The sequence below is a fragment of the Dipodomys merriami genome, unplaced genomic scaffold, assembly GCF_024711535.1.
Source record: "Dipodomys merriami isolate MVZ:Mamm:240054 unplaced genomic scaffold, mDipMer1.0.p SCAF_138, whole genome shotgun sequence".
NCBI classification, from domain to species: domain Eukaryota; kingdom Metazoa; phylum Chordata; class Mammalia; order Rodentia; family Heteromyidae; genus Dipodomys; species Dipodomys merriami.
The window spans coordinates 302615-330049 of NW_027202693.1; the positions used below are offsets into that span (position 1 = coordinate 302615).

The 27435-nt window shown below is 48.5% G+C and overlaps 1 protein-coding gene across 1 annotated transcript; it reads left to right on the top strand.

Moving 5' to 3' along the window:
• Positions 1-1712: 1712 nt before the first annotated feature.
• Positions 1713-27336, top strand: LOC138825569 (integrin alpha-D-like). The gene is made up of 30 exons (XM_070020215.1): positions 1713-1789; positions 4519-4624; positions 5261-5364; positions 5511-5581; positions 5696-5810; positions 8598-8728; positions 10558-10703; positions 12216-12369; positions 12472-12622; positions 13602-13675; positions 15130-15259; positions 15331-15473; positions 15607-15747; positions 15831-16040; positions 17085-17215; positions 17326-17483; positions 19378-19532; positions 19793-19921; positions 20805-20875; positions 21348-21489; positions 22746-22862; positions 22968-23047; positions 23141-23224; positions 24489-24567; positions 24696-24803; positions 24978-25055; positions 25501-25614; positions 25731-25832; positions 26086-26196; positions 26946-27336. Exons 1-30 carry the CDS (start codon positions 1738-1740, stop codon positions 27060-27062), a joined length of 3504 nt encoding a protein of 1167 aa, XP_069876316.1. The 5' UTR covers positions 1713-1737; the 3' UTR covers positions 27063-27336.
• Positions 27337-27435: the final 99 nt, after the last annotated feature.

Below are 27435 nucleotides of genomic sequence, written 5' to 3' on the forward strand. Positions count from 1 at the left end.
TGAGGAACATCTGGGGCAGTGAATCTTAATCCCTTTCACCCTTATTTCTTTCTGAAACGGAGTGGGAAAACACTTGCTGAGTCAAGTGACAATACAACTGAGACAAAGTTGGAAATGTTCAGTTTTGGTGGAATCAGCAAAATGTTGGCCTCAAGTACTACTCATTGAAGGAAGTCCAAAATAAAAGATAACGTATGAAATGCGATATCATGGAAGACTGTGTCTAAAAGTCAAGAAATGATGAATATGGAAGGTATATATATATATATATATATATATATGCACACACACACACACACATATATATGTGTATATATATATATATATGCACACACACACACACACATATATATATGTGCACTGAAGAGAATTTTGTTAATAATGGAAACTTTATTTATTTTTGTCGGGTGTGGCTTTTTTTTTTGGGGGGGGGAGTCTGGTCATGGGGCCTGAACTCTGGGCCTGGGCACTGTCCCTCAGCTCTTCAGCTCAAGGCTAGCGCTCTTCCACTTGAGCCACAGTGCCACTTCCACCTTTTTTCTTTTTGCTTATGTGGGCCTCATGCATGCAAGGCAAGTGCTCTACCACTGAGCCACCTTCCCAGCCCCTGAAGAGAATTTTTTAAATTACCTTATTGCTGAATGCTGGTGGCTCACGCCTGTAATCCTAGCTACTCAGGAAGCTGAGATCTGAGAATCATGGTTTGAAGTTAGCCTGGGCAAGAAAGATCTTACGACTTTTATCTCTAATTAAGCACGCGCGCGCACACACACACACACACACACACACACACACACACAGCCAGAGTGGAGTGCTAACCTTAAACAAAAAATGTTCAGGGTCAGCACCCAAGACCTGCATTTAATCCTCAGGCCCAGCATTAAAAAAAAATAAAGACTTTGTGGTTCCAAACCCAGAGAGAAGTTCACAGAGGCACAGAATGGTTGGCCACCTGCTTCCTGTACAGGGAATGAAGGTTGCTGCTCACTTGCCTACATGAAGCTTCTCAGAGGAGCCTCAAATTCTACCCTGGGCTGAATTCTCTTCAAGAGCATCATTGGTTTATCCAAATTAATTTTTGTAATCCATTAAATTTTAACACTGTTCGGAAAACTCTTTTTTTTTTTTTTTTTTTTTGGCGGTCGTGGGGCTTGAACTCTGGGCGTGAGCACTATCCCTCAGCTCTTCAGCTCAAGGCGACCACTTTACCACTTGAGCTACAACACCACTTTTGGTTTTCTGGTGGTTTATTGGAGAAAAGAGATTCATGGACTTTCCTGCCTGGGCTGGCTTTGAACCGCAATCTTCAGATCTCAGCCTCCTGACTAGCTAGGATACAGGTGTGAATCACCAGCACCCGGCTAGGAAAACTTTTTTTTTTGCTGGTCCTGGGGCTTGAACTCAGGGCATGGGTGCTGTCCATAGTTGTTGTTTTCCTGCTCAAGGCTGTTGTTCTACCACTTGAATCACACCTCCACTTCCAGGTTTTCCTGGTTAATTGAAGATAAGAATCTCATGGATTTTCCTGCCAGGACTGGCTTTGAACCTCGATCCTCAAATTTCAGCCTCCTGAGTAGCTAGGATCATAGGCATGAGCTACTGGTGCCCAACCTCCAGCGTGTTCTGATTTACCCAAACCTTCTTCCTCACTGAGCCCCGCCTCCTGCCTGGTGAGTCATTATTTTACCCTCCTACCCCCAGCCCCGAGGAGCCTCAGCACCCCTCCACTTCCCTCCAATGTGCTACTCCGTGATGGCCTTACCCTTGGGAGTTATGGTCCTCCTGGGCGGTGAGTGGAGTCCCAGGGCTGGGAGGAAGCTGGGGGGAATGTGTGTGTGGAGGGGGAGGGGGCTCTGTCTGATGGGTTAGCTGTTGGGAGTCTCAGGAGCAGCTGAAGGTAGAGTCTGGCTTGAGATGAAGAATGGCTTGGTAATTTGGGGTGCTGTGACCCAAACACAGGTGAGGGGAGATGGGCTCTGTGGGGATGAACTGTTTCTCCAAATGCCAGGGTTTTCCAGGGCTTCTCTCCCTCTTTTCACAGAGGCCCTGGTGTGGATGCTGTGTGTGTGAGAAATGGGCTCAGGCAACTCCCTAGGAGGGAAAGGCTATACATTCCAACCAAGGAGGGAGAAAAGTTAGATACCCCTTTCTGGGCTGTGATTTATCCCCGTTAGGTAAAGCTCCCCCATTGTGATCAAGAGAATAGTCCAGAATCTGAAAATTCTGTCAAGACCATATTCATGTATCACTTAAGAATCAGATTGTGCTGAGTGCTGGTGGCTCATACCTGTCATCCCTAGCTACTCAGGAGGCTGAGATCTGAGGATTGTAGTTCAAAGCCAACCTGGGCAGGAAAGTCTGTGAGACTCTTATCTCCAATTAACCATCAAAAAGCTAGAAATGGAGCTCAAGTGGTAGCGTGCTAGTCTTGAGTGAAAAAGCTCAAGGACAGTGCCCAGCCCCTGATTTCAAGCTCTAGGATTGGCATAAAGAAAAAAAAAAAAGAGGAAATGAGGACATCCATAATTGAAAACAGTTAATTGCAGATTCTCCGCTGTTGTCCTCTTTGTTTGAGGATTCCTTCCTTCCTCATATTCTCACCAGCATTTGTTATTTCTTTTTCTTTTTCTTTCTGCCAGTCCTGGGCTTGAACTCAGGGTCTGAGCGCTGTGCCTGAGCCTCTTTGTGTTCATGGCTAGCACTCTACCACTTCTGGCTTTTTTTTTTTTTCTGAGTAGTTTATTGGAGACGAGAGTTTCACGGACTTTCCTGTCCAGGCTGACTTCAAACCGTGATCCTTAGATCTCAGCCTCCTGAGCAGCTAGGATTACAGGTGTGAGCCACTGGCGCCTGGCTTATTATTTATTTTCTTGATGATGGCCATTATGACTTGGATTAGATAAAATCTCAATGTAGTTTTGATTTGAATTCTCTCTCTTTCTTTTTTTGTCAGTCATGGGGCTTGAACTCAGGGCATGGGTGCTGTCCCTGAGCTCCTTTGCTCTACGCTAACACACTACCACACTGAGCCACAGCTCTAGTTTTGGTTTTCTGGTAGTTAATTGGAGAAAAGAATCTCATGGATTTTTCTGCCTGGGCTGGCTTTGAACTCCAATCCTCAGATCTCAGCTTCCTGAGTAGCTATGATTACAGACAAGAGCTACGTTTGCTTGGTGTGTCTATTGTGTTTATTTTTCTTGCCTTATTGCTCTGGCTAGGAATTCTAGCACTTTTGAATAAGAGTGGAGAGAGCAGATGCCCTTGTCTTTATTCACTGGAGAGAAAGTGGCCACAAATTTCCCCCACATAGTACATTGTTATCATATAAAGCCTTTGTTATGTTAAGGTACCTTCCTCCTATTCCTATTTTCTTTAGGACTAAAGAGATGCTTTAGGTGTGTGAGTATGTGTGTGTGTGCACTTGTGTGTACATGCCCACATGCTCATGCTCATCCTGGAGCTTGAACTCAAGGCCTATGTGCTGTCCCTGAGATTCTTTTTCTCAAGGCTAGTATTCTACCACTTAAGCTACTGCACTACTTCTGCCTTTTTCTGAAAAATTTATTGGAGATAAGAGTCGCATGGACTTTTCTTCCCTGGCTGGCTTTGAACAGTGACCCTCAGATTGCAGCCTCCTGAGTAGCTAGGATTACAGGCATGAGTTACTATCACCTGGTTAAGGGGTGCTAATTTTTTAAAGAACGTTTGTGTATCATTGATATGATCATATGATTTTTGTCCTTTTTCCTTCTTATATACTGTGTTTCATATATATATATATATATATATATATGGTCATGGAGTTGAACTCTGGGCCTGGGTGATGTCCCTCAGCTCTTCAGCTCAAGGCTAGTGCTCTAGCACTTGAGCCACAGTGCCATTTCCAGTTTTGTGAGAGGTTTATTGGAGATAAGAGTCTCATGGACTTTTCTGCCCAGGCTAGATTTGAACCTGGATCCTCAGCTCTCAGCCTCCTGAGTAGCTAGAATTACAGGCGTGAGCCACAAGTGCTTGGCTATGTGTTACATTTATTGACTTTTGTATGTTGAACTATCCTTGCATTCCTGGAAGGAAGCTCATCAGAGTGTAGGATATTGTTAATATATTACTGAATCTATTGTCCAAGTATTGGGAGAAAATTATTGGGAGTTCCTCCCCCCATGCTTTTTTTTTTCTTCATTTTTTGTTGTTGTTATTATGTGCTTACCTGGTTTTGATATTATGATAATACTGGCTACACAGAATGAGTTTGGTAGTTTTCTTTCCCTTTGTGTTTTATGGAATGTTTGAAGATCATTGGTGTTAGTTTCTTTCTGAAGGTAAGATGGAATTCAGTAGTGAGGTGTCTGATTGTTTTGGGGGGAGGGAGATGGATGGGAGCATCATTAAGTACAGTGGCAGGAGAGGGCTTGGCTGTCCCAGGCAGATGAGAACCCAAGCTAGAGGACCAAAAAGCCAGGGACCAGAGAGGATGGAGTTTCTCAAATCACCTCCAACTCTCATTTCTTTATTTTGCAGCCCTGGCTTCTTGTCATGGATTTAACCTGGATGTGAAGGAACCCATAGTGTTCAGAGATGATGAAGCCAGCTTTGGGCAGACTGTGGTGCAGTTTGGTGGATCTCGGTAGGCCCATGCTTATTCCTCCACTTACCCCTGTAGGGTCTGTGGCGAGGGAGCTACTGGTGGTGGTACCCCAAGAGGTGTCCTAGGGGAAAGATAGCTAGGCTGAGAAGTCTTTCCCTGTCTCTTCTGAGGTCCCTGACATCACCACATATCATTAAAGATCCCAGGAAGGACCACAAAACCTTAAGGAAGACCCAGCCTTGAAAGGGAGATCTTGAAAGGGGTGGCATCTTGGCAGGTAACCTGAGGAGTTGCACAGCTACAGGAAATAATTCCATTTAACTTCAGGTGAATGTTTCCTGGTGGTTCAAAATGATAGCATCTCAGAAACACCACATGCATACCCATGAATGGGCAGCATCAATTATGGTTTCAAATATACCTATTTGGAGAGTAAAGATTTTTTTCAAAAGACCAGAAGCTTGATAAACCCTAACATATACATTTATGTACCTATGCTGGAAAACAAAGCCCAGTATGGTTCTTGGCACATGTGGGTGAAACTCTAGCCTTGAACAGGAAGGCCAGAGCTTCCTTTATCTTGCTTCCTTATTGCCAGATGAGAAAAAAACCTTAGCCCCAAAGCAGCCATATTCCCAGCCCCCCTTCATCTGTGTGTCACAATTGTTTCTCCAGATTGGTGGTGGGAGCTCCCTTGCAGGTGATGGCAGTCAACCAAACGGGACAGTTGTACGACTGTGTGCCAGCCACTGGCACGTGCCAACCCATCTTGCTGCAGAGTGAGTAATGTGGTCTAGGTCTTGGGTTCCTCTGCTGTCCCAGATCCCCACCCCCACCCCGTCCAGCTACCAGCAAGACTCTCCCCAGCTGCCCTGCAAGGTGGTTGTGCCATTGAGTGCAAGCATGTGTATCTACCCTCTCTCAGTACCCCCAGGGTTCGTGAACATGTCCTTGGGTTTTTCCTTGGCCACTTCCATTGACCAGTCCCAGGTGCTGGTAAGTTGCCTGGGTTACACGAGGGATATTTAGGGCACAGCAGGGGCTGGAATAGGCCTGGGGGGGCACAGAGGAGGAGGAGATGCACTGCCCCCCACCTTGCTCTGTTCCCAGGCCTGTGGTCCAACGGTGCATAGAACTTGTGAGGAGAACACATATGCAAAAGGCTTTTGTCTCCTGTTGAACTCCCGCTTGCAGATCACCAGGACATTTCCAGATGCCCTCCCAGGTAGGTCCCTGGGAGAAAGAGATTCTCTAGGGAACACACACTAGACTTCTTTTCATCACTTTGGTTCTTGTTCCCTTCCTGGAGTACTGGTTGTGGTTATGCAGCTTCAGCCAGACCTCAGGCCCTGCATGGTCTGGCCTGGTGAGGAGGCTGGAGCTCTCTGCTAGCTGAAGGATGAATGTCTTGTTGGGCAGAGAAGAGCCTGGGTAATAGTTTAGGGGAGAGAGGGTCTCACAGTTGCCAACACTCATAAGGATACTTCATGAGCTTTTGAGGAAATTCAACCTTCGATGGCGTGGACCTGGAGAAAGAAGGCTGTATGGACAAGGAGACCATTCCCAACAGCTCAACAGCTAAGCTGTCAGGCTGCTCTGGGCTAACTCTCTCACCTTTCATGGAGTGGCAAACTGTGATGCCCAGTTACCTCAGTGTTGATGTCTTCCATTGAAAATTTGGCCTGGGGTCACTGCAGTGGCATCTCCCAGAGGCACACTGCATAATGGGGGTGTTCAAGTTCAAGTGTGCTCCTTGTCCATGGGCAATGGTTTTCTCATTAGTAAAATGGGGATTCATAATTGTAATGGTCATAGAGATGAAAGGATGGAATGTACATAGAGTGCTTAGAGCCTTGCCTGTCACGTGACACGGGCTGGTTCTTATGACCGAACTTCCAGCTGAGGGGTGTGAATTTGGACAGAGAAGCTGCAGACAAACTGCTCGTGTGCTGGCTGTAAGGGGATCCCATGTACTAGGTGTGAGAAGTCATATAAAGAGATGCTGGCAGGCTGCAACATCCTGGGTTCAATCCCCAGTACCACAAAAAGAAAAGATAAACAAAAATACAGTTAAAAGAAAAAGACACGCTAGGGACCCCACAGGATGCTGACCAAGAACAATGCCTTAGACCAGAGAGACCATGAAACCAGGCACAAAGGGCTCTTAGTAAAAGTTGGAGTAGCAGAAGAAATATCCCCAGACTTTATCATGACCACAAAGTGTCTACAGCAAATAGAGAGAATAGAGGAGGAGAATGCAGGAAGGCCCAGGGTTCTTGGGAGAATCAATGTCCAGTGTGAGATATCTGTCTCGACAAGGCAGGTGATATGACATTCAGACATGAGCTAGTAAACATCTTCTCTGCAACTGACAATGTGAAGTGAACATAGGAATGTGAATCAGGTGAATCAGGTGGTGCAGGTGTGGGGACAGGTTGGAAAAATTCGGTCCTCTGAACATAAGCTAAACACCAGGAACTGCTAGGTGCCTGGTGGCCTTCACCTCATTGCAGTCTCCTGGTGTTGCTGTGGGGTGGGAAGGATGATTTCATCCATCAGATGAGGAAACTGAAGCTCAGAGAGACCAGGGCCCATTGATAGAGACAGCATCCGGAGCTTGAGCCAACCTTGCCTACTTGTCTTAGTCCTTTTAAAAAGATACTCAGCTCCATGCTGTTGGAAGCCCACTGGATGTAACAAAAAGAACAGGGAATGAGAATAGACGTTGTGAGAGGGCTTGCCACACACGTGGTGATTTCATGATACAGCTGGAAAAGTGTTCACTAAGGGATGCAGGTGCCAGTGGCTCATGCCTATATTTCTAGCTACTCAGGAGGCTGGGACCTAGGACTGACTGTGGTTCAGGGCCCAGTCCAGGCAGGAAAATCCTCAAGACTTTGTCTCCAAAATAACCAGTAAAAAGTCATGTTGGGAAATGAACTCCAGGAAATGGAAACAAGAGCTTTGTTTTTGTTTTTGTTTGTTTTCCTTTCTTTGTGTCATTTTTGTTCATTCATCTGTCTTTGGGAGGGGAAGGGGAAGGGCACAGAAATGGAGGGACAAAGGGTGAACAAATGCAGCAGTGTTACTCACTGGATATTATATTGAAAATGAACTGTACAACTTGTGGATGGGAAGAACTAGGTGAGATGGAGGGAAGGGGTGACATTATCCAGAAAGAAATATACTCATTACCTGACCTATGTAACTGTACCCCTTCTGTATATTACCTTTATCACAAAAGAAAAGTTGTGCTGGAGGTGTGGCTCACATGGTAGAGCACCAGCCAAGCAAGCAGGCAAGCTGAGCAGGTATTAGGCCTGAGTTTACACCCAGTACCAAAAGGGGATTTATGTAGGTTTGATTTAGGCCATGGTTGTTGTTATTCTTGTTGCTGCTGTGGTTGGTGGTGGTCATGGGGCTTGAACTCAGGCCTAGGTGCTGTTCCTGAGCTTTTCTGCTCAAGGCTATTGCTTTCTACCACTTAAGTCAACGCTCCAATTTCACCTTTTTGCTGTTGAGCTGAAGATCAGAGTCTCATAGACTTTCCTGTACATGCTGACTTAGAACTTGGATCCTCAGATCTCATCCTCCTGAGTAGCTACGATTACAGGCCTGAGTTACCAGGGCCTGGTTTACACATTACTAGTTTGATCCTTGCAACAATCCAATGCAGTAGGCCCTATTATCTTCATTTTACACATGAGAAACCTGAAGCCTGGAGAAATTAAATCTCTTGCCCAAATTCACCAACCAGTGAGTGGCAGCACTGTGGTTCTAGGTCAAGCACTTTGTTAAACTGCCTCCTGTGAGCTCTCTGAACCCTGTAACAGTTAGTTTCTTAAGTATTCATTGACAGAATGAGCTGGGAGCCCATTTGGCCTCGTCCTCTACTTCCTCCTTTCTTGTTCCAGGACATGGGGGAGGGTGGGAGTTACTCAGAGCACTGGAGGTGAATGACACCTCCAGGCTGCCATCCATGCATCTCCATCGCCTTCACCCTCCACTGCAGACTGTCCACACAACGAGATGGACATTGTCTTCCTGATCGATGGCTCTGGCAGCATAGAGCCCAGTGACTTTAGCCAGATGAAGGACTTTGTCAGAGCTGTGATGGACCAGTTCCAGGGTACCAACACCATGGTGAGTGCCAGGCTCAAGGCTTGGGAGTGGGGCAGATGTGGGAGGGGCTTGGCCCATGATAGGCTGGAGCTCAAAGTCGAGGGCTCAGGGCGGGGCGCAGGGTGGGGCCAGTCTGACCCCTGACCTAGGAGCTTCTCACAAGGCATTTCTTGTGTCTCCATATGTCACCTGCTGTTTGAAAACATTGAAAGGATTTCAAATTAATTTTGCTATGAAGTCTCAGAGTAACTCAGTCAAATGAATGATTTCTTTCTTTTTGTTGTGTGGGTGGCAAGTCCAGGATTTGAACTCAGGGCCTCACTCTTGCTAGGCAACTACTCTGCCAGATGAGGCATATTATGTTTCTTCATATTTTCTATATAATAGGGACTTAAAAAAAACTGGGGGTTGGGAAGGTGGCTCAGTGGTAGAGTGCTCGCCTTGCATGCATGAGGCCATGGGTTTGATTCCTCAGCACCACATAAGCAGAAAAAGCCGGAAGTGGTGCTGTGGCTCAAGTGGTAGAGCGCTAGCCTTGAGCTGAAGAGCTGAAAGACAGTGCCCAGGCCCAGATTTCAGGCCCCATGACTGACAAACAACAACAACAACAATAACAAACAAAACTGGTGCTGGGAATTGAGGCTCACATCTATAGTCCTAGCCACTTAGGAGGCTGCAATCTGAGGACTGAGGGTTGAAACCAGCACAGGAGGTTGGAGGCATGGTTCAGGTAGTAAAGCACTCACAAATGAGTGAAAAGTGTCAGGTACTGAGTTTGAGTCCCAGTCTTGGACAGCAAAACAAAACAAAAAAACCTATAGAAAAGAAAAAAAAATGGCCCAAGCAGGAACATCTGTGAGACTCATCTGCAGTTAATCAGGAAAAGAGCTGGAAGTGGAGCTGTGGCTCAAGTGATAGAGCACCAGCCTTGAGCAGAAAAAAAGATGCATTTTTATTACTGTGTATCAGTTTTACAAAGTAACTTATTACGATCAAACCCATGTCACTCATATATACACATAATATGATTATATTCACCTCCTTTATTGCCTTTATTATTTCTTCACCTCTTTTGCTCCTTCACATGCTTATTATCCTCCCTTTTACTTTTGCAAATTCAGGACATTTACCTTATAATTTTCTAGCAACTAATTCATATGTGTATGCAAATTCTTGGGAAGTAAGGAAGTGACACAACTTGATTTCATGTTGCACAGACCCTTGGTTTGTTCCCTAGTTCTGAATAATAGTAGCAATAATAATAATAAGGGGCTGGGAAGGTGGCTCAGTGGTAGAGCGCTTGCCTTGCATGCATGAGGTCCTGGGTTCAATTCCTCAGCACCACATAAGCAGAAAAAAACAGCCGGAAGTGGCACTGTGGCTCAAGTGGTAGAGCGCTAGCCTTGAGCTGAAGAGCTGAGGGACAGCACCCAGGCCCAGAGTTCAGGCCCCATGACCGGACCAAAAAAATAATAATAATAAAAGTTGTAGTAGTAGTACACTTTCAAAAGCTAGACAGGATGGTTCCTGCCTGTAATCCTAGTTCACTAGGAGGGTAAGATTAGGAGGATCCAAGTTCAATGCCAGTCTGGACAAAAACAGTTTCAAAGATGCTTGTTTCTCCCAATCAAAAGTTAGGCCTGATGGCATGTACCTGTCATCCCAGCTAAGTGGGAAAACAGAAATAGGATTGCAGTCTGGGCTAGCCCAGGCAAAAAAAGTGAGATCTTGTGTGAAAAATAATGAAAGCAAAAAGGACTGGTGCTGCTGATAGAGCACTTGCTCAGCAGCTTGCAAAAACAAACACAAAACCCTGTCGAGTGCCAGGCCCTCCCTCTTGGCCCTTCCAGTTCTCTCTGATGCAGTACTCCAACATCCTGAAGACCCACTTCACCTTCACGAAATTCCGCACCAGCGTGAGCCCTCAGAGCCTGGTGGACCCCATTGTACAGTTGAGTGGCCTGACGTTCACAGCCACGGGCATCCTCAAAGTGGTGTAAGTTCTCTTCCTCTCATACCACTGCTCCACCTTCTTCTTCCCCCATCCCCTTCTCAGGGAGGCAGGAGAATGCTTAAAGGGGCTGAGTGTGGTATAGCATGCCTGGAATCCCAGCTACATGGATATTGACATGGAAGGGCTATGGTCTGATGCTGACCTCCCCCTTTTTGCCTGAGACCTTATCTGAAAAACAAAACAAAACAAAAAAAGGGGGAAGGGGCTGAAAGTGTGGCTCAAGTGGTGAAGCAGTTACCTAGCAAGCACAGGACTCTGAGTTCAAATCTCAATACCATCAAAAAAAAAAAAAAAAAAAGAAAGAAAATATGAGGGCTAAGGAGGAGGGTGGGGAAGGTCTTTCATATTGGGCAGTTAGAAAGCTTCCAGTATTATATTTATACTCGGTGTTGGTAGCTCACACCTGTAATCCTAGGTACTTGAGAGGCTGAGATCTGAGGATCAGGGTTCAAAACCAGCCTGGGCAGGAAGGTCTGTGAGACTCTGATCTCCAGTTGACCACCAAAAAGCTGGAAGTGGAGCTATGGCTCAAATAGTAGAGGGCTAGCCTTGAACAAAGAGCTTAGAGCCAGCATTCAGCCCCTGAGTTTAAGCACCAGGACTGGCAATCTCACACATGTGTGCACGCACGTGTGCACACACACACACAGTGTTGTATTTGCTATGTTGTTAGTGTGTGTGTTGGAGTTTATAGGGCTAGATGAACATATTGATACATTGTAGCCCATTATTACAGCTATCATTTAATTAATGCTCTTCTGGAAGCCTGCCACAGACACATAGTGTCTAATCTTCCAAATAACTGGATACCATTTGTTTGAATTATCTCCTGTTGCTTAACACTCCCTTGCCAAATTTAGTAGTTTAAACAACTGTTGTCATTTTTGCATAGTCCCAGGGTGGGACTGGTGAGCCCTGCTGTTCTTACACAGGACACTGATCCCCAGGGCAGGACACTGAGTCCTTCATCCATTTGTCTGGAATCTGGGAAGAGCTGGCTAGCAGGGCTCAGCGGGGGTGGCTGGGCCTGTGTCTCAGTAACTGAAGATGGTGGAACCATTTTCTTTTCCTCCTCCTCCTCTTCTTCCTCCTCCTCCTCTTATTCTTCCTCCTCCTCCTCCTATGGCTCCTCCTCCTCCTCCTCCTTTTCTTCCTCCTCCTTCCTCTTCCCTTCCCCCTCCCACCTTTTTCTTCCTTCCTTCTCCTCTTCCCTCCCCCTCTCCCCCTTCCCCTCCTTTTTCTTCCTTCTCCTCCCCTTCTTCCTCCTTCTGTTTTTAAAACTCAAGATCTTATGCTTGCCAGGCAGGTATTCCAACCCTAAGCCTCACCCCCCAGCTCTCAGACTCAATCATTTTCTTTATGGGGCCGATAGAGTCTGGCCCATCCTGGTAGCAGAACGTCCTGACTTCTCAGGGGAGTTCCCAGCGAGGGCAACAAAGGCCTTGCAGAGTGCATTGTATCTGAGTGGCATCTTTTCCCTTTCTCTCCTGGCAGGAAGGAGTTATTTCACAGCAAGAATGGGGCTCGTGAAAGTGCCAAGAAGATCCTCATTGTCATCACAGATGGACAGAAGTACAGAGACCCTCTGGACTACCATGATGTCATTCCCCAGGCAGAGGAAGCGGGCATTACCCGCTACGCCATCGGGGTACGGGCCTCTTCCTCATGGCTCTTCCTGACTTGGCTCACACCTAGGCCGGTGAGGGACTGGGCAGAATCCTCCTCTCCCTCGGCCATCTTTCTACTGCAGGTGGGGGACGCCTTCCAGGATCCCAGTGCCCGGCAGGAGCTGGACACCATCAGCTCAGCACCCTCTCAGGACCATGTGATCAAAGTGGGCAACTTCTCGGCACTCAGAAGCATCCAGAAGCAGCTACAGGAGAAGATCTTTGCAGTCGAGGGTAAATGGGAAGGATTACCTTTTTTTTTTTTTTTTTGTAGGTCCTGTGGCTTGAACTCTAGGCCTGGGCTCTGTCTCTGCGTTCTTCAGCTCAAGGCGAGTGCTCTACTGCTTGAGCCACAGAGCCACTTCTGGTTTTCTGGTGTTTTTTTTTTTTTTTTTTGTCGGTCATGGGGCTTGAACTCTGGGCCTGGGCGCTGTCCCTCAGCTCTTCAGCTCAAGGCGAGCGCTCTGCCACTTGAGCTACAGCGCCACTTCCGGTTTTCTGGTGGTTTATTGGAGATAGGAGTCTCACGGTCTCTCCTGCCCGGGCTGGCTTTGAACCGTGATCCTCAGATCTTAGCCTCCTGAGTAGCTAGGATTACAGGCGTGAGCCACCAGCGCCCGGCTTCTGGTGGTTTATTGGAAATAAGAGTCTGATAGACTTTCCTGCCCAGGCTGGCTTTGAACCTCGATCCTCAGATCTCAGACTCCTGAGTAGCTAGGATTATAGGCGTGAGCCACCAACGCCCAGAAGGATTACCTTTTAAGGGGTCTCTATCCAATTGTCCCCTGGAGCTCTGACAGTCCATTCTTTTTCTTTGCTTTGCTTTATTTTCTCTTATTTTATTTTGAGGTAGGTGGTCCTGGGGCTTGAACTCAGGGCCTAGACATTGTCAGTTACCTTTTTCTACTGGAGGCTGGCATCCTACCACTTGAGCCACATCTCCACTTCCAGCTTTTTGGTGGTTCCTTGGGAGATAAGAGTCTCACACCGACTTTCTGCCCTGGCTGGTTTCAAACCACCATCTTTAGATCTCAGCCTCCTGAGGTGTTAAGATCACAGGCATGAGCCACCAGTGTCCAGCTTAGTCCATCTTTTTCAAAAGTCAGCCAAACATCATTCCTCAGAACCTGCCCTGTCCCCTGTGTTTTCTTTCTACTCTATGCCTTCAGGGTCTCCTGGCGTTGGAGAGCCTAACTGATCTGTTTCCCCACAGGAACCAGGTCGAGAAAGAGCAGCAACTTTCACCACGAGATGTCTCAAGAAGGCTTCAGCTCAGTATTCACAGTGGTGAGTGCATGACCACCAGGCCAGGAGATGGAGTTGGGTCCCCCTTCCTTGTCTGATTAGGGAGACATACCAGATGGGATTTTAGGTGCTGGGGTGGGGGGTAGAATAGAGAAGACTCGGGCTCCTCTCTCATGGAATATGTGTTCTAGTGGATGGAGGTCATAAACAGTAGAAATTCAGAGTGTATTGAGTGTTGGAATATATATGGCTAGATGATGAGAAGGAGCCAGGAAAAGGGGGAAAGGGGAATCTAAGGAAAGATTTGCTCTAAATAGAGGAGAAAGCAAATGCAAAGATCCTGAGGCAGAAATAAGGTTACTATGCTAAAGATAAAGAAGGGCATGGTGGGATCAGAGGAAGGAGAGGGCTGGGCAGTGGGAGGGTCCGGGTCACACCGTTTAGACAGATGACAAGGCTGGGCTGAAAGCAGATGGAGGCTCAAGGTATCTGGAGTGATTTGCTTCAAAATAACTGAAGAATGGGAAGGAGTGAGGCACGCTAGACAGGAACTGATCACTGAAGTTAGGTCATGGGCCCTTGGCTATTTACCAGAGATTTCCTTTCTTCCTTTCCCTCCCTCCCTCCCTCCCTCCCTCCCTCCCTCCCTCCCTCCCTCCCTCCCTTCCTTCCTTCCTTCCTTCCTTCCTTCCTTCCTTCCTTCCTTCCTTCCTTCCTTCCTTCCTTCCTTCCTTCCTGTCTCTGTCTGAATCTCCCTCTCTTTCTCTCTCTTTTGGTCACTCTCTCTTTCCTTTGCTTATTTCTAAGTTCTATGCAATCAAATAGAGCAACAAACAAAGTGTGCATGGGAGAAAATAAATAAGTATGCCTCTCTGAAGATGGTGGGGAGTCACCTCACAGAGGGGTGACTTTGAGGTTGACCCTTCCTTCCAGAGCGGCACCAAGGGCAGAAGGGGGTGATGGGAGGTTGGGCTGAAGTCTAGATGTCATGGTAGGAACTGAGCAATGTTCTTCCATCATTGCTGCCCCTTCCTGTGGGTTTGAGGAAGCCCATAGTTTCCAGGAAGGAAAAGGCAGAACAGAGGGCAGCAGGACAGGCAGGGTGCAGAGGAGAGGGGCAGAGAGGATGGACCCAGGATGCACCCAGGGATGCTAAGAGTCAAGGTCTGGAGGAAGAATGAAGCCTAGAGAAAAGAAAAGTCAACATGATGAGAGGTGCAGGGTGCTGGTGACTCATACCTGTAATCCCAGCTACTTGGGAGGCTGAGATCTGAGGCTCGGGGTTCAAAGCCAGCCAAAGCAGGAAAGCCCATGAGACTCACAGCTCCAATTAACCAGCAAAAGCCACAAGTGGGCTTGTGGCTCAAATGGTAGAACATCTCCTTGAATGAAAACACACAACACACACAATCACACAATCATGAGAGATGCTGGAGACCTGGCCTGTTGGGGACAGGCTTGGGTTTGGGCTCAGTTCTGGAATCCTTTCCTTCCAGGATGGACTGGTTCTGGGAGCTGTGGGGAGCTTTGGCTGGTCTGGGGGCGCCTTCCTGTACCCCTCCACCAGGGCCCCCACCTTCATCAGCGAGTCTCAGAAGAGTGTGGACATGAGAGACTCCTACCTAGGTGAGGAAGGCCCCGGGGGGGCTGCTGGGAAGTGGGGGAGACGCCTTGGAGCTGAGGCCCGGTTTCCTCAGGTTACTCCATGGAGCTGGCCCTGTGGAAGGGGACATGGAATCTGGTCATGGGGGCCCCTCGGCACCAGCACACGGGGAAGGTTGTCATGTTCACCCAGGACGTGGGGCAATGGAAGCCAAATGCTGAGGTCCCCGGGACCCAGGTGGGTGTGGGTGAGATGGGGGGGGGTGGACCTCAAGGGGGCCATGTGGCTGGGTAGAGAAGGGGATGGGGTTTGGGCTCATGAGGGAGAGGCAGGGGGGGTCAGGCAGGTGAGCTCGGACTCTGCCCTCCAGATTGGCTCCTACTTTGGGGCCTCCCTGTGCTCCGTGGACGTCAGCAGAGATGGCAACACCGACCTGATCCTCATTGGGGCCCCGCATTACTATGAGCAGATGCGAGGGGGCCAGGTGTCCGTGTGCCCCATGCCCAGGGGGGTGAGTGGCACATGGGGCCCGGGCAGGGTGGGGGCTGGAGGGGGGGGAGGCTGGGTTGTGCTGACACTGGTTTCATTGTGCAGAGGGCTCGGTGGCGGTGTGGGTCTGTTCTCCATGGGGAGCAGGGCCATCCCTGGGGCCGCTTTGGGGCGGCCCTGACAGTGCTGGGGGACGTGAACGGGGACAAGCTGACAGACGTGGCCATTGGAGCTCCAGGAGAGCAGGAGAACCGGGGTGCGGTCTACATATTTCACGGGACCTCAGGCCTGGTTGTGGGCCCTGTACACAGCCAGGTAAGGCCCTATCTGCAGCTCTTACCCTGTCACTGAACGCAGCCTCCTGTACTTTATGTCCTGAAATTTCCCCAGCCTCCAATAGGCACAAAGCTTCTCCTTTCTTCTTTGGTTCCAAAGGTCCTTGAATGTTTTGTGCACATTAAAGAAGTGGGTAAAGAGTTGGTGTAGAGAGGTCAGACCCCACATTTCATCCCTGGTTGTGGCAGCCATGATTAGACATGTGCCAGAGACTGACTTTGCCTCTTTCAGCTCATTCCTTATTATGAGACATAGAAATGATCAAACTGAATGCATAGGCTGTGTGTGAAAACCACCATAGCAAGTACTCTGATCCTAAAATACTTATGAGCAAGCAAGCCCAGCAAATGAACAAGTGACTCTATTATATTCCTATCATTGTTCCTTCCCTTGCTCCATTCCCTCCTTCCTTTCCTCCCTCCCTCCCTCCCTTCCTCCTCCCTCCCTCCCTCCCTCCCTCCCTTCCTTCCTTCCTTCCTTCCTTCCTTCCTTCCTTCCTTCCTTCCTTCCTTCCTTCCTTCCTTCCTTCCTTCCTTCCTTCCTTCCTTCCTGCCTTCCTGCCTTCCTGCCTTCCTTCCTTTCTTCTGATGGCAATGGGTCTTGAATCAGGACTTCCTGCTCTCACTTGGCTTTTTTGTTCAAGGCTCTACCATATGAGACACAGTTCCACTTCCAATTCTTTGCTGGATGATTGAAGATAAGAGTCCCCCTGACTTTTCTATTCAGCTGTCTTTGAGCTGAGATCCTCAGATCTCAACCTCCTGAGTAGCTAGGATTGCTGAATGAACCACTAGTACCTGGCTTTTCTTTCTTTATTAATCTACTCTGTCATGGGGAGTGGGACCATGAGGTGGATGGGAGGGTCCCCCCAAAGTTGCCCTGCTGTTTCTCTGACTTTCTTGTACCCCATGGCTCTTTCCCAATGTCTCTATCCATACCTGCACTCCCTGCAACCTGTTTTCAAACCTTTCTTCTCAATGCATTATGGTCCTGACTTCCACATTTCTTACCCTCTCTGGCCAGAGGATCCCTGGCTCCCAGTTCTCCTCCAAGCTCCAGTATTTTGGGCAGTCACTAAGTGGAGGCCAGGACCTCAACCAAGACGGACTGGTGGACCTGGCCGTTGGGGCCCAAGGACATGCGGTGCTGCTCAGGTGACATTTCCCCACACTCCACCCTTGCCCGCCTCCTGCCTGCCTCACCAGCACCATGTCCACCCTTGTACTCCCAGTGGCCTTCCACAGCCTCTGTCTATACCCTTCAGGAGTCTACCTGTGCTGAAAGTCGGGGTATCCATGCAGTTTGCCCCTGTGGAGGTGGCGAAGGCTGTGTATCAGTGCTGGGAAGAGGTGTTCCCCTCTCTGGAAGCTGGGGAGGTTACGATTTGTCTCACTATCCACAAGGGCTCATTTGACCACTTAGGTGAGTTCCCTCCCTGAGGCTGGACCTCGCCTCTTGAGAGGACCCCTCCAAGTCCATCCTCAAGAAAAAGTGGACCCCACTTCTCCTGCCCCAGCCACAATCTTCCTCCAACACAGCATCTGCCCTCCAACTTCCACCAAAGAAAAGAGATTCAGCCCGGCCCTAGTGGCTCCTGCCTGTCATCCTAGCTACTCAGGAGGCTGTGATCTGACTATCTCCCTTCAAAGCTAGCCTGGGCAGGAAAGTCCATGAGATTCTTACCTCTAATTAACCAGCAAAAATGACAGAAGTGGAGCTATAGCTCAAGTGCTAAAGTGGCAAAGTGCCAGCCTTGAGCAGAAAAATGTAGGGACAGTGCCCAGGCCCTGAGTTCAAGCAAAAGAGGTCGGGGGAGAAAGAAAGTAGAAAGAGAGAGACAGAGAGACAGAGGAGATGCTGAGTGGTTTCCCTGTCTCTCCTTTTTTTTTGGTGGGCTGTGAGACTTGAACTCTGGGCCTGGGCACTGTTCCGCATCTCTTCAGCTCAAAGCTAGTACTCTATCCTTGAGCCACAGCCCCACTTCTGGTTTTCTGAGTGGTTTATAGGAGATAAGAGTCTCATAGAATTTCCTGCCTGAGCTGGCTTTGAGCCTCGATCCTCAGATTTCAGCCTAGGATTACAGGCATGAGCCACTGGTGTCCGGCTCCCCTGTCTCTTCTTATACCTTCCACCCTGTATCCACAGAGGAAATGTGGTTCTACAATGCAAATCTAGACTCCTTGCCTGCTCCTTCACTAAATGGCTCCCCTTGCATTCGGAAAGACCCAAACCCTTTCCCACAGTGCATCTGCACTTTGACCTCTGGATATCTTCTTTCTTCCTCCCTTGGTATATTTCTGCACGTATGCTAGTCTCCCTGTTCTTGATCTCTCCAGTCTGAAATGTTCTCCTCTTCCTATTCTTCCTCCTTATCCTAGTTGGCCAAGACTGCATTAGCATACCTAGAAGACCCTACCTTGTAACTGGGGCTTGAACTAAGGGCCTAAGTGCTTTCCCTGGACTGTTTTGTTTAAGGCTAATGCTCTACCACTTGAGTCACCATTTCACTTCCAGATTTCTTGACATTTAATTGGAGATAAAGCTTTCCTGACCAGACTGGCTTTGAACCTCAGTCCTCAGGTCTCAGCCTCCTGAGTAGCTAGGATTACAGGGTTGAGCCATTGACACCTGCTTACCCTGCAAGTTCCTGAGGGCAGGGAACAAGGGACACATTTTTCTGTCTTCTCCACGTGTATTCCCAACAGTGTAGATCCTAGCTCTTTGGATGTGAATAGCAAATCTTTATTGCATGATCAAGTGAGACTTAACAGTTTTTTTTTGTCATGAGGTTTGAACTCAGGACCTGGGCACTGTCCTTGAGCTCTTTTGCTCAAGGCTAATGCACTACCATTTTGAGCCACAGCTCTACTTCCTGTTTTTCTGGTGGTTAATTGGAGAGAAGGGTCTTACAGAGCTGGGTGCTGGTGACTCACGCCTGTAATCCTAGATACTCAGGAGGTTGAGATCTGAGGATCCCGGTTCAAAGCCAGCCCAGGCAGGAAAGTCCATGAGACTCGTATCTCCAATTAACCACCAGAAAACTGGAAGTAGCTCTCTGGCTCAAGTGGTAGAGTGCTTGCTTTGAGCTGAAGAGCTGAATGACAGTGCCCTGGCCCAGAATTCAAGCCCCATGACTGACCAAAAAAAAAAAGAGAGAGAGAGAGAGAATTTCCTGTCCAGACTTTGAGATCCTTCTCAGCCTTCTGAGTAGATGAGATTACAGGTGTGAACCATCAGCTTTACATGATCAAATTAAAGCAAACAGCATTCTAGATTCACTCTACCTTCCTACTTTGCATTCCTCCTTCTACCATAGATGCTATCCAGAGCTCTATCAGATATGATCTGGCATTGGACCCAGGCCGTCTGATTCCTCGTGCTATTTTTCATGAGACCAAGAACTGGACTTTGAGTCGGAGGAAGATCCTGGGGCTTGGGAATCACTGTGAAAGTGTGAAGCTGCTTCTGCCAGTGAGAACTTTGGGTTTTGGGAAAGGGGAGAGAGTGGAGGAAACGGAGACTAGCTTGCAGAATCCCTGCTCCCTGTTCTCTGCCAGGTGAAGTGGGCAGAGTGAAAATCAGGGGGGCTGGAGAGAGGACGGATGGGGGGGATGAGGTGGGGGCAGAAAGGAGAAAACCCTGGCCACATAGTTTGGGTGTGTGGTAGAGGAGATGGCCTGGAAATGGAGAATAAGGTTAATGTGTTCAGGGAAACCTATTGTCCCCCCCAGGACTGTGTGGAGGATGCAGGGAGCCCCATCATCTTGCGCCTTAACTTCTCCCTGCTGGAAGAACCTAGCTCATCCTGGAATCTTCGCCCTGTGCTGGCTATGGACTCACAAGACCTCTTCACTGCTTCTGTAAGTCTTTCAATGATGTCCCATGGATGCGAACCCTTCCATTGGGTCCCCAGGGGCTTAAGAGCCCATCATCAATCCCGGTTGCCTGGCAACCAAGACCCAGCCTAGCTTGGAACCTTGCCCACCTCCATCTCTGCTCACTTTCCCCAACATAAAGCCTCTACCTCACGTTCTAGATCCTTCCATACTTTCCTCAGGCCTGCCTCTGAGCTTCTACAGGAAGCAGGTATCTTGGCTTGTCTTCATCTATATTTGTGGTACAACAGTCACATCTAATTCATCTGTAGTGGTCATGTTTCTCCAAATTGCCACTCAGGCCAAAACTCTGACCAATCCTGGAGTTTCATTGCATCTGCTACCTATTGTTCCTCTAGGAACTAGATTTGGCATGACTCAACTTTATTCTATTTGAAGCTAAGGATCTTACCTACTGGAGTGAGAATTCAGAGCCTCATCCTTGCTAGCCAAGTGCTCTATACACTTGAGTCACACCACCAGCCCTTTTTGCTTCATTGTTCCAATAGGGTTTTGCTTTTGCCCCACATCCAGTCTCAGGCTGTTTCTTACCTTTATCTTCCCACTCCTGGAGCTGAGATGATAGGTAGCCACCACCACATCTGGCTGGCTTGCTTGTTGAGAAGGGAGTCTCACTAACGTTTTTGCTTGGGCTAGCCTTGAACTTCCATCCTTCCAGTCGCTGCCTCCGGTGTCTTATCTTTCTTTTCTCTTCCAACCTGCAACCCTCACCTCATGCATGGCCAGTTTCTAGCTGAGTGCTGGGTGCAGAGTCTCGGGAATCAGCCATGGGGATACACGCTCTTAAGGAGGGGAGGGGAGAAAGATGGAGAGCTGGGATGAGAAGATCGCATCTGTTTTGCTGCAGCTACCTTTTGAGAAGACCTGTGGCCAAGACCTCTGTGAAGGTGACCTGAGGGTCAACTTCAGCTTCTCAGGGTAATAACTCTCTCTTCTTTCATATCCAGATGTGGGGTCCCTCATTCATAAAGGATGAGACTGCGTGTGACTCTCCTTGGCCTTCTAGCATGATTGTGTGTGTGTGTGCACGTGTGTGCTGGCTTGAACTCAGGGCCTGGGCACTGTCTCTGAGCTTCTTTTCTGCTCAAGGCTAGTGCTCTACCACTTGAGCCAGAGCTCTACATCAGCTTTTTTTTGGTGAGTCTCACGCCTGGGCGGGGGGGGGGGGGATGGTTCCTTTCCAAGCTAACTTCAAACTGTGATCCTCAGATCTCAGCCTCCTGAGTAGCTAGGATTACAGGCGTGAGCCAGCTGGCTCAATGGTTTTGACCATTGTCAAATGTCAGCACAGGGTTCACGAGCTCCTGTCATCCTGCTCTTGATCCAGTGGCAGCATGACGTCACACAGTGTCCAGTGACATCACACCGCCTGTCCTGTGCTTCCCCTCAGCCTGCAGACTCTGATAGTGGGGAGCTTCCCCGAGCTCAGCCTCACGGTGACTGTGTGGAATGAAGGAGAGGATTCTTATGAAACAGTGATCACTTTCTACTACCCAGCAGGGCTGGCCTACCGAAGGGCATCAGGAATACAGGTAAACAAATACTTTGGGCTTAAATGGCTCCAGGCCTTGTATTGGTGCATTTACTGTTGCCAAAATACCACCGACTGAGAGAGTTAGGAAGAAAGAAGGTTTACCTTGGCTCACTATTTTGGAGGTACAAGGTCAAGGGTCTGCATCTGGTCCTCACCTTCTTGCTGGCAGAGTCTCAAAGCTGACCAGAGACGAAAAGTACACATGTTAATTTAGTCTCTCTTCTTCCTATAAATCCACCAGGCAATACTTCATACTGTACAGAGTGAGGTAGGGATCCAATCTCTTTCTCTCTCTTTTTCTCTCTTTCTCTTTTTTTCTTTGTGATAGAGTCCAGTTTTCCCAGAACCATTTAATGAAAATCTTCCTCTCTCCTACTGCTCTGCTTTCAACTCTTATTTTTATTTTATTCATTTCTATTTTATTATTTTTAAAAATGGAGGGTGGGGTTGGTTGTGGGTCTTGAATTAAGGGCCTGTGTGCTATCTCTGAGCTTTTTCGTTCAAGGCTAGTGCTCTACCACTTTGAGACACAGTGCTGCTTCCAGTTTTCTGGTGGATAATTTGAGATAAGAAGCTCATGGACTTTCCTGCCTTGGCTGGCTTTGAACTGTGATCCTCAGATCTCAGTCTCCTGACTAGCTAGGATTATAGGCATGAGCCTGGCTTAATTGTTCTTTTGTCAGTCATGGGTCTTGAACTCAGGGCCTGTGTGCTGTCCCTTAGCTTTTTATGCTCAAGGCTAGTAGGCTGCTACTTTGAGCCATAACTTCATTTCTGGTTTGGTGGGTAACTGGAGATAAAGTCTTATGGAGTTCCTGCCCAGGCTGGCTTTGAACCACAATCCCCAAATCTCAGCCTCCTGAATAGCTAGGATTACAGGCATGAGCTATGAGCTACCTACCAGTGCCCAGCTTTTGAGTCGTGGTGGTGGTGGTGTGTGTATGGTGTGTGTGTGTGTGTGTGTGTGTGTGTGTGTGTGTGTGTGTATGTGTGTGTGTGTGAATACTGGGGCTTGAATTCAGGGCCTGGGACTCCCCTTGACTTTTTTCACTCATGGCTGGATCTCCACCACTGGAACCACTCTTCTAATTCTGGCATTTTGGCTGGTTAAGAGTCTTGCAGATGTATCTACTTGGACTGGTTTTGAACCTTGATCCTCAGATCTATCTCAGCCTCCTGATCAGCTTCAATTATAGGCTTGCCACAACTCTTAGATAAACATGCAGATAACCTTTTTATAACCTCCTTTATCAGAAGGAACCTCATCATCGCCCACTGCGCCTGGCATGTGAGGAAAAGCCCACCCAGAATGAGAGCCTGAGGAGCAGCAGCTGTAACATCAACCACCCCATCTTTCGAGAAGGTGCTAAGGTCAGTGCTGCCCAAGTCCTCACTCTTCTCCCTTGTCCCAACCCATCCCTTCTCTCACTCCTTCAAGACCTTCCCTATCCCCACTCTTTCTCTTTCTTCTCTCAGGGCACCTTTATAATCACATTTGACGTCTCTTATGAGGCCACTCTGGGAGACAGATTGCTTGTGAGGGCCAATGCAAGCAGGTAAGCACGGGCCAGCTGTGATGTGTTGCTCACTCTCCATCTAATGCCCCCAGCATGGGTCTCCTGAACATTCCCTCTTCTCTTCTTTTCCAGCAAGAACAATAAGCCTGCAACCAATAATACCTCCTTCCAGCTGGAGCTCCCGGTGAAATACACGGTGTACACAGTGATCAGCAGGTGCTTCATCCTAGCCCACCCCTTGGGGTCTCTGATCTTCCTCCAGGCCCACGTTGCTCTTCTGATGCTAGACAGTGAACTCAAGTTTGTTTACTGTAATGAAGTATCTGAGGCAGGATGCTTATGAAGAAATGAGGCTCATGTAATTCACGGTTTTGGAGACAGGAGGCATAGTGCAGAATCTTTCCAGAGCCCCCCTTGGTGACATTATCTTATGATAGAGGACAACATAGTGGTGGGAATAGGTGTCATCAGAAGGTGAGATCACACAGGGAGACAGGAAGCTGGGGGAGCAAGGGGCGGGGCTGGCCTTGCAGTTTCTCACTAGGCTCCACCTCTTAAAGGTCCCATCACCTCCCAGCATCACCACACCAAACAGCCAAGCTCCCATCACACCACCCCTTGGAGAGCAAACTCAAACCATGTCCAAACTATAATAGTATCAAAGCCATCCCTGTTTCCTCCCATGGAATTGCTTACAGGCACAACTAGCTAGACATTTTACACCATGCCCTGATGGAACTATATAATTCTTGCTGCTTCTCTGGTCTGCTGGTGGGACACACACACACACACACACACACACACACACACACACACACATGCATGTGCACACATGCACGCATGTGTGAATGCATGTGCGCATGCGCACGCATGCCTGTCACAGTGTACATGTCCTTCCTCTTCTTCCTTAAAACTTTAGGCTTCTTTTAACATGTGTCCAACCTTTTCCCCTGGGCTCAGCAGGAATATATGAATGCAAAGCTACTAGATTGAGATGGAGGCTCTTCTCTGCACTCAGAACTGTGGAGCTTGTGCCAGACAGGCGATTATGGTCTGTTATGGAACAGAAGGGGAGGAAAGCATGGAGGAAGGAAGAAGTGTGAGACACTGCTGCAGAAGGTTCCTAAGAGCCCCGGGCCAAGGCAGGCGACTGGAGAGCCAGGCCCTATAGGAAAATATCTAAACATGATTAGAAGTAAGGTTTAAGCTGGGCCTTTGGGTGAAAATTCCTAGAAGTGGAGCAGGGACATTTCAGGCAGACAAAAGAGATCAAGCAAAGACCCAGCGGTAGAGAAGAGTGAGGAGTAGGTATGTCTTGAAGAGCTGATCGTTCCAGGTGACTGGAGCAAAGGACACTAGGGGTGGGAGGGGGAAAGGTGCTAAAGTATTGGGGGACCACTGCTATTTCCTTGGATCATAGGTGAAGCCCTCACTGGAGATGGTCTCAGGAGTATTTTTTATCAACTCACCTTCTCTCTAGGCAGGAAGACTCCACTAAGTATTTCAACTTTTCATCTCTGGATAAGAAGAGCAGGAAAGAGGCCAAACATGGATATCGTGTAAGAGGCTAGGGATTATTCATGTCTGCCTCAAGTCAAGCTGGAGACAGAGGCCCGTGGGAAGGAAAGAAGAGAGGCTTGGGATTGGGCTGGGGATGGCAGTCATGGTTGGTCTTGATGGTCTGCAGGTGAATAACTTGAGCCAACGAGATCTGGCCATCAGCGTCACCTTCCGGGTTCCCGTCCTGTTGAACAGTGTGGCTGTCTGGGAAGTGGCTGTGAAGGCCCCTGCACAGGTGTTGCTCCTTCCCCCGATCCAGCATCTCATCCTGTGGTGCTGCCCTGACTCCTATCAGGGGCATGGGTATTCTTGTGTAGTTAAGGATTGTTCTCTGCCTGTCTATCTCCCCCCCCACACCCACCGGCCCTCAATCCATCTATCTCCCCCCTCCCTCCCTCTCTCTCCCTAGAGTTTCCCCTGTGTGTCAGAGAGGGAACTTCCTCAACATCCTGACTTCTTGACTCAGATTGCAACAAATTCTGTACTGGTAAGAATGACCCCAAGGACCCAGGGCACATTAGGACATTCGGAGGGGTGGGGATGGGGGGCAGGGGAGGCCAGGCACTGGTGGCTCATGCTTGTAATCCTAGCTACTCAGGAGGTTGAGATCTAAGGATCATGGTTAGAAGCCAGCTTGGACAGGAAAGCCTGTGAGACTCTTAATCTCCAATGAACCACCAGAAAACTGCAAGTGGCACTGTAGCTCAAAGTGGTAGAGTGCTAGCTTTGAGTGAAAAAGCTTCAGAGACAGCATCCAGGCCCTGGGTTCAAGTCTCACAACCGATAAAACAAAACAAAAAAAAAAACCTTCTGGATTTTCAGCATTATGCAATCATCTTGTGATTGTTCACCAGTTTCCCTACTGGAATCAGCAGGCTTTATGTTCTGTGCCAGATCCTCCCTCTGGTCCACCATGGCTTCTCTGTCCCCAGGACTGCTCCATTGCGGAGTGTGTGATGTTCCGTTGTGACATCCCTTCCTTCGGCATCCAGGAGGAGCTGGAATTTGTCCTGCAGGGCAACCTCAGCTTTGACTGGGTCAGTCAGGTGTGTACACCTTGGCCCTGATCCACGTGGGGCCATCCTCAAGCCAGGATGGTCCTGGAGCTCCCTGCTTGGTCCCACAACATCCAGTTCCCCAGCTCCTCTCTCCTCCTTGGCAGACATTGCAGAAGAAGGTGTTGGTCATGTCGGTGGCTGAGATCACGTTTGACACGTCTGTGTATTCCCAGCTCCCAGGACAGGAGGCGTTTTTGAAGGCCCAGGTAGTTAGTGCCTGTGTGGTGGGCAATGCCCAGGCTGGTGAGGGGCTCCAGATGTGTGGTGCTGATTGGGGGATTCTCAGACCCAGAGGTAGGAGGTGGGAGGCAGGCACCTGGCGGGACCTAAATGGATGAATGCTTTTGCATCTCAGCCCTGGAGGAGGGCCAGGGAGGAGAGGAAGGGAAGGGCCTAAAGGCTGGGCACTTGGGAAAGCTGAGCTGTCAAGAGGTCTGATGTTTTTGGCCTCCAACTCAGATGGAGACAGTGCTAGAAGAAGTTAAGGTCTATGATCCCATGTTCCTCATGGTGGGCAGCTCCGTGGGCGGGCTGCTGCTACTGGCCCTCATCACAGCTGCCCTGTACAAGGTGAGTGTTTTAGCCCACTCCCAACCCCACCCGCATCCAACCCCAGCCCTGCCACACGCAGGAGAGGAGAGGCGGGGAACACCATCTATGATGTCAGGCAGGCTGAAGTACCCCCAGTTTTCTTTTTCTGCCAGTGCTGGCACTTAAACTCAGAGCCTGGATACTTCCACTTGAGCCATTTCCGGCTTTGTGGTGGCTCACTGGAGATAAGAGTCTCACAGGCTTTTCTGCCCACATTGGCTTCACACCCTGAGCCTTAGTCCTCAGCTTCCTAAGTAGCTAAGATTATAGGCGTGAGCCACTGAAGCTGGCTAAAGTATGTATTTGCCTCTTTTACTTCCAACTTAATGCTCAGCAAGTTACTTGATTTCTCTCTGAATCAATTTCTCTTTTTTGAAGGGGCAAATAAGAATTACTGTGTCGAGGATTTAGCTAAGTGGAAGAGCAGCTGCCTGGCAAATGCAAGGCCTTGAGTTTGGTCCTCAGCTGTGGCAAAACAAACTTCAAAGATTGGCTGAAATGTGACAGTAACTCAGCCAAGGAAACCTGTCTGTCTATGGAAGTTCTGCTTTTCTCTTTTTAGGGATTGAGGGTATAACTATTGAACCATGCATGACACACAGTAGGTCTCAGAGTGTCTCAGTGAACATTCTGATGACACACTAAGCTAGTGCAGTTCCCTCCCCTTCCTCTCCTTTAGCATCTTCCTGCTCTCTTACCCTACATTTCTCCTTGACTTCCTTTCATAGTTTGGTTTCTTCAGACGTCATTACAAAGAAATGCTGGATGTCAAGACAGAAGACTCAGCTTCATGCACTGGAGATGATGTTAGTTGTGAGGAGGTCCCAAATCTGCCTTCTTCCTGATGGTCTATTTTCCTGTTTATCTCTACCTCTGGGGCTGGTCTTTTTCTCTCCCTTTGAATCTACTTCTATTGAGAACAACTTTTTCATAGATCTGGACTGGTCTGAACAATCTCTCATGCTCAAGGAGTTAAACGACTGCTGTGTTTGTGTCTGTGAGTCAGACTTCCTCAGTGACGAGACGTGTATGTCAGTATAGGTGTTCATATGTGACAGAACTGTCACACAATGCTTTACAATACATTTTCCTTGTCTGGAAAAGCTTGAACACAGGGATCTGAGCACTGCTCTAGGAAAGAGTTGGAGGAATCTACTTGTGGGTTGGAAGAAAGTAAGAAAAGTCCTCTCTACTTTCTCATACTTGGTGGGGCTAGAG

Coding starts and splice junctions, on each gene's coding strand:
- LOC138825569 (XM_070020215.1), top strand. CDS start 1,738: ATGTGCTACTCCGTGATGGCCTTACCCTTGGGAGTTATGGTCCTCCTG. Junction 12,370..12,471: donor TTACCCGCTACGCCATCGGG/GTACGGGCCTCT, acceptor TTTCTACTGCAG/GTGGGGGACGCCTTCCAGGA. Junction 25,056..25,500: donor TTGCAACAAATTCTGTACTG/GTAAGAATGACC, acceptor CTCTGTCCCCAG/GACTGCTCCATTGCGGAGTG.